The sequence below is a fragment of the Humulus lupulus genome, chromosome 2 (genome assembly GCF_963169125.1).
Source record: "Humulus lupulus chromosome 2, drHumLupu1.1, whole genome shotgun sequence".
In the NCBI taxonomy this organism is placed as follows: Eukaryota; Viridiplantae; Streptophyta; class Magnoliopsida; order Rosales; family Cannabaceae; genus Humulus; species Humulus lupulus.
Genome location: NC_084794.1, coordinates 280780924 through 280788143, shown reverse-complemented (window position 1 = coordinate 280788143; position 7220 = coordinate 280780924). Strand labels below are relative to the sequence as shown.

Here is a 7220-nt window from a genome sequence, read left to right as displayed (position 1 = left end):
TATCGTCACATGGCTGTTGGGAACGGAACCCACCTTAGAGACTGTACCATTGTCACTCTTCTATTTTGGGCTAAAAGCCCTGGATGATTATTATGATCATTGGTTGATGTGTTATACTCAACGTTACATGAACTCATTTGCCTGCTTGATTAGGCCTATATCTACTAGGCATGTGCCTTATGATTTGATGACATGTTATTACTATTCATGAGCATATTAAGTTTTCTTGCTGGGCTTCGGCTCACGGGTGCTATGTGGTGCAGGTAAAGGCAAAAGAAAGCTGGACCATCCTTGAGCTGGAGAGCTTAGGTGACGGTGTGTACATATGCGGCTGCTCGACCGCCACGGCCGAGAGTTGAAAGAGGAACTAGGGTTAAACCCTGTTTTGCCACTTAGATCGGCCTGTTGTAAATATTTTCTTAACTTTGGAGTTCTCAAGCGATGGGCTACCAAAAAGAAGATGCATCTTGTTGGCATAGGCAATACCCATCAATCCATTTAAGCCATCTTCAACTGTGTAGTCCCATACCTACACAGTCTTAGAATCATCACACTTGACCTTCCACATGCGGTGTGGGATTGCACAGCTTTTACCCGGTCTTTCCCTTCACGAATCATGGGATCTTGGGAAGGACCCGTGTTGGTTTGTAGGGCCAGTCATCATTCCAGGAAGCAACCATAGTGACGTGGGGCATTACAGTGATCCTAAGGATGCTTTGGAAGATTGTGAAGAAAATTGAAGATCGGTTCAGTTTCTTGGTAATACTCTGCGACAAAAAGGAAACAAGGGTTAGAGAAACTGAAGGAATGACTCATTCATTCTGCTGTGTATAATGTAAGTATTCTTATCATTATTTCTCTTTGAATTCAATTTTAGAAACACGTTCGAGGTTGTCTCATATTAACTTGTTTAATATTAGATCTACATGAAAATAAATAAAGATCTTGTATAAGTTTCCCAGCAGTTGGCAACTACACTTCGGCACAAATCTGGCACACTCTTGACGTATATTTCTCAACCCAAACCTCTGCCAAAATTGACCAATTTCATAATCAATTGCAGATACCAAGAAAGGCAATCTCTCTGTCAACGAGTATCTGCTCTGAATCAAGACTGTGGTGGATTGATTGAGCTCTGTTGGTCACACTATCACTGTTAAAGAACACATTGCGGCCATATTCAAAGGTCTCCCCCCTAGAATACGACACTGTTGTTATCTCAGTCAACTCACGCAATCAACCTTACATAGTATCCAAGATTGAATCTCTTCTCCTTTCGCAAGAACATCGCATGGAAAGCCATCATTGTGCTGTTGAATCTTTCAATCTCATCACACAGAGGGTTTTTCGCGGTCGAGGGTCTTCCACACCATCTCATGATTCAAGATTGTTCTCTCAAAATGTTTCCACCATGTCTTCTTCCACCAGAAGTGTTGGACACGGCTCTTGGAACCCCTATGTGGTAACAACTCGGAACCATCAATCTTTTTCTGGATCTCAGCAGTCCAATAGTCGTGGTCCCCTAAGTTCTACACCTGGAAGCTCCTCTACTCGTCCAGTATGTCAGCTGTGTTAAAAAACTGGTCACATAGCCTCTCGTTGCTACCAACGTTTCAATATGGATTTTTCTGGAGTAGGAGCAGCCAACACAGAGATCCAGTCAGTCAACATAGCCATAACAAACACAGTTGTTGATCCTTCATGGTATCCTGACTCAGGAGCTACAAGCCATTGCACAATGACAGACACCACTCTCACACAGAAACAACAGTATCAAGGTGCTGAAAAAGTTCATATGGGAGATGGCATGGGCTTACAGATCCAAAACACTGGTAAGGTCTTTTTAAATACTCCCTACACTAACAAGAATTTGGTTCTAGATTGTGTATTACATGTCCCTCACATTACCAAGAATCTCATTAGTGTGTCACAATTTTCCTTTGATAATAATGCATACTTTGAATTCTTCCCTAACCATTGTGTTGTCAAAGATCAAGTTACCAAGGAGATTATGTTGCAAGGATCACTTAACACATGACTTTTATGTCATCAACCCCTCATCCATGAAGACCCAACATCACTCCGAGTCCAGCAAGTCCATTTCCTTTGAGTCACAGTCAACCAAGATTTATTCAGCCAATACTGCTCAAATGACCACTAGTTTTGAGCCCAATTGTATTCTTTTTTCACTTTGGCACAGCAGATTGGGACATCCCACTACTAGAGTTGTTCAAAATGTAATGACCAAGTGTAATATTTTTCCAAGAAATAAAACTGCTCATGATTTTTGCAATGCTTGTTGTTTGGGTAAAATGCATCAACTTCCTTTTCCAAGATCTGACACTTAATATAATAAACCCCTTCAATTGATCATACTGACTTGTGGGGACCCTCCCCTAATGTCTCTTATAATGGATATCATTATTATATCCATTTCATAGATACTTTTTCAAGGTACACATGGGTCTTTCTTCTGCATACTAAATCTGAAGCTATTCAGACTTTCATCACTTTCAAAAATCAAGTTGAAAATGAGTTTGATACCAACATTAAAGTTGTCCAATCCGATTGGGGTGGTGAATATCACCCTCTTGAATCATATTGTATCCAACATGGTATAATTCATAGGTTGTCTTGCCCAACCACACACCAAAAAAATGGTGTTGTTGAGAAAAAACATAGACACATCATGGAGACAGCCCTTCATCTCTTAGATCATGCCTCTATGTCATTGCATTTTTGGGATGAGGCTATTCGTGCCTCAGTTTTTCTCATAAATAGATTTCCATCCCAAGCTCTTGGCAACATAACTCCTTTCAAAAAATTGTTCTCAAAGCAGCCAACTTACTCTCAATTAAGGGTATTTGGCTGTGCTTGTTTTCCAAACTTAAGACCCTATAACAAGCACAAACATCACTTTCGCTCCACCTAATGCAATTTTTTTATGCTATAGTCTAAAACACAAAGGTTAAAAATGTTTGTCTTCTAGTGGCAGGGTCTATGTCTCACGTGATGTCATTTTCAATTAAAATTATTTTCCATATGCTCAGTCTACTGCCTACTTCTAGTCAAAATTCAGCTCCTTCTAACAATTTTTCTATAGTTGTTATACCTATAGCCACTACTGTTATGTCTCATCTCACTCCTTCCACTTCTCATATGTCTCCATCACCCACTACATCATCACAGGAACCACCTCTTAACCCCATGCCTAACACAAGTTGATCCACTTCTGCACCAAGTGTCCCCATGCCTAACCTAAATGTTTCCACTCCTAACACAAGTGTGTCTACCTCTCATATTAATAGCATACCCTCTCAGTCAACTACATCACAACCCATTTCCCACACATTACTTGCACCAATTCCACCATCTATGACCACTCAAACACAACCTGGCAATGTAAGGCTAACTAATACACATCCAATGACCACAAGAGCTAAGGCAGGGGTATACAAACCAAAAGATTTGTTGGTGACTAATGAACCTATCACAGTAAAGGAGACCTTGCTAGAACCAAAATGGAAGACAACCATGGTAGAAGAGTTGCATGCTTTGAAGCTAAATAATACATGGTCACTTGTTCCTCTTCCATCAGGTAGGGAGGCCATTGGCTCAAAATGGATCTTCAAGGTCAAGACAAATAAAGAAGGTAATGTTACTAGACATAAAGCTTGCCTAGTAGCTAAGGGATTTCTACAAAGGTTTGGTTTTGATTTCACAGATACGTTCAGCCCAGTAATAAAGCCAACAACTATCAGAGTAGTTCTTACCATTGCGTTGTCTAGAGGATGGTCAGTGAGACAACTAGATGCTAATAATGTTGTAACGCCCTGGATAACCAAGATCGTGACATTGTGTTTATAAAGGTGCAAGACTTGCAAATCAAGTCATTTAGTTGAAAATGTGACACTAAAACCATAATCGAACTAGGGTTAAAAGATTTTGGTCATAAAAGACAAATTTCATTTAAATAAAAGTTTGATACATGGGATCCCAAAAAAAAAAAAGGGTTTAAAGGTCAATTTACAAAAATTCCTGCACTATTCCTCGGTCGTGGCGGATGAGCAGTTGACTATGTACATTCTGCCCCAGAGCTCTCCAACTCAGGACTGGTCCACCTTGCCCTTGCCTTTACCTGCACCACGTAGCACCCGTGAGCCAAGGCCCAGCAAGAAAACCATAATGCAAAGCATAAGCGATACAGACAGTCAAATAATCCACAAAGTTATTAACTAGGTATTCAACATGCCATAACAGTTATCTACTTAGAGAGGTCAAACAATTATTCATAAGTCATTCATCTCAGTATTAAACAAGTTATAATCAACAAACAACAATGATAATATATCAATATTCATCATACAATACTCAGGGTCGACGCCCTTAGGCTGCACCCTCTATTTAACCCACTGTCTCCAGCTCACTTAGGCCGATCCCAGTGCTTAACCCTATGACTCCGGCCCGCTTAAGCCGAGCTCAGTTATTATTTAGCTGTCCTCAGCTACCAATGGCTGAGCCGCGTCCTGTGTGCAAATATCAGTTCCGGCACTCTGAGGTCGTTTATTTCATGCTCACACGGCATATTATGATCACACAACATATGCATTCAATTACAAGAATTCTAATTCTCACACAATCACATAAGGGTGCAGTTTTCTTACCTTTTACACTTGCACTAAATTCAAGAGTCGGGCCCTCGAGTACGATCCTGTCCCAAAATCCAAGTGATCACCTAGTCACAAATTGTAAATAGAACCCTCATTAAAATTCAATTCTGTAACCCAACTTCGAGACCAATCCCAAGCTCTTGGGAAGCCCAATTCCACCGAACGGGGTGGTGGAATCGACCCCCGAGCCCCCAAGCAAAAACCCTAAAGAAATTCCCAAAAACCAAGTTCAGAAGGCTGAGTAGCGCTACAGTGCTACAAGATGGGCGCTACAACACTATAGTCAGAAACCCAAACACCCCAGAAAACACAGCCTAGCGCTGTAGTGCTCCCAACCTAGCGCTACAACGCTAGCACCAGAAATGGAAATTTCTGGGTTTCTCCCTTCGAACTTTCCCGAGCCAAAGCTCCAAAAACTTACTCCAATCATCAATCAAACACAAAATTAAGTCCATAATTCACTAAATCTCATCCAAAACAACCCAATAACATCAAAACTTGGCTGAAAACCCCACCAAACACAGAAATCAAAACTAAGCTTTGAATCTCAAGAACACCAATTAAATCCCATAAAACTTCTTAGAAAGAATTGAAGAAATCCTTACCTTAGAGAGGAAATTCGACCCTAGGTTGCCTTCAATGCCACTCCAGCTTCAATTCCTCAAATTTCCCCAAGCTTAAGTTCCCTAACACTTCATCCCAAAACCTAAATTTTAGAAATCAAACTCAACTAAAACTCAGCAAACTCAAAGGTTTGAAACCCTACCTCAATGGCAGCTAGATCCTCAGCTTTTAATTCTCCAATTCTTGAGCTTAGATCCCCAGACTTCCCAGCTAATTCTTGTCAACTTTCAACCTCAATCCAAGCTTAATTTTCTTCAGAAAATTCAGAGCCTTCCCTTACTTCAATTTCCTTCTGTTTCTTTTTTTTCCCTCTATGTTTCCAACTCAATTCCAAGGGAGAGAGAGAAGAGAGAAAACGTGAGAAAGAGGGAGATAGTTTTGTTTTTCTTTAACTTAGCTTCTACAAAGGTCTAGGTGGTTGACTATATCAGACCTCAAGCTAGCACATGACTAAATTTCCCCCAAGTCCATAACTCACACTTAAATGACCCTAAGGGTATATTGGTATTTCCCCACTATAACAGAAATACCACTTTTCCCCTTCTTATTTCACTAAAACCACTAACGCTAAGGTTACTAATGGTTACCAACCTCAACTAAAAATCACTTACCACAATCGTGACTCTCGACTAATGTTGTGGGACAGGATCTCCTCATGCCGGAAACACCGCATAAACTCAAAATCATACCCTCAACGGGTTCAAATTACAAATATGCTCTTCTAAACTAATCAAGGCCCACATGCACATTTAATACTCATAAACATGCATTTAACCATTTATTCACATATAATCAAATAATCAAATAATCATCTATTTAATCATTAAATCACACACAAACCAATTATGCCCTCCTGACAAGCTAATCAAGGCCCTTAAGCCTTATTAGCAATTTTGGGTCGTTACAAATGCTTTTCTAAATGGAGATTTACAAGAAGAAGTCTTCATGAAGCAGCCACCTAGTTTTGAAGAATCAAAAGAGTCTCAACTTGTCTACAAGCTTAACAAAGCGATATATGGTTTAAAGCAGGCACCAAGGGTCTGATTCAGTAAGCTAAAGCATACACTACTCTCTTATGGTTTTACGTGTACTCGGTCAGATAACTCTTTGTTTGTTCAACACACACAAGGTTTCACAATTTTTCTCATTGTGTATGTTGATGACATACTCTTGATTGGGAGTTCAAATGCAGCTGTTTTGGGACTTATTCAGAAATTAAATGCAGTATTTGCCTTGAAGGATTTGGGTGAAGTTGACTATTTCTTGGGGATTCAGGTTCAACACACTACAAATGGCATGCACTTGGGTCAAAGGAAGTACATCATTGATTTACTAGCTCATGCTGATATGCAACATGTTAATCCTCTGCCAACGCCTATGGCTGAAGGTGAAAAGATAACAACTTTTGGGAGTGATCCTCTACCTGAACCGTACAAATATAGGAGCATTGTTGGAGCCCTTCAATATGTTACTATCACTAGACCAGAGATTTCATATGTCGTAAATAAAGTATCTCAGTTTATGCATACGCCTATGAAATCCCATTGGAAAATTGTTAAGAAAATTCTTCGGTATCTAAAAGGTAATCTAGACTTTGGGCTTACTCTCACTAAAGCTTCTACCATGCGTTTAACAGGTTTTTCAGATGCTGACTGGGCTTCTGACCCAGATGATAGAAGGTCCACCTCTGGATTTTGCATTTATCTTGGTGACAACTTGATCTATTGGGCATCCAGAAAGCAAAAGACAGTTTCTAGATCTAGCACTGAGGCAGAGTATAGGAGCTTGACCAATGCTACTGTAGAAGTGATTTGGATTCAATCTTTGCTCTCTGAACTTAGAGTGCACACACATGTCTTACCAACTATTTGGTGTGATAACCAAAGCACAATATTGATGTTAGCTAATCTAGTTCTCCATGCCTGA

At 40.1% G+C, this 7220-nt stretch overlaps 1 protein-coding gene across 1 annotated transcript; it reads left to right on the top strand.

Annotated features, from left to right (window-relative positions):
- The first annotated feature begins 1618 nt into the window (after positions 1 to 1618).
- On the top strand, positions 1619 to 7220 carry LOC133815568 (uncharacterized mitochondrial protein AtMg00810-like). Its single transcript, XM_062248389.1, has 3 exons — positions 1619 to 1832; positions 2442 to 2615; positions 6394 to 7220. The coding sequence occupies exons 1-3, from the start codon at positions 1619 to 1621 to the stop codon at positions 7218 to 7220; spliced, it is 1215 nt and encodes a 404-aa protein (XP_062104373.1).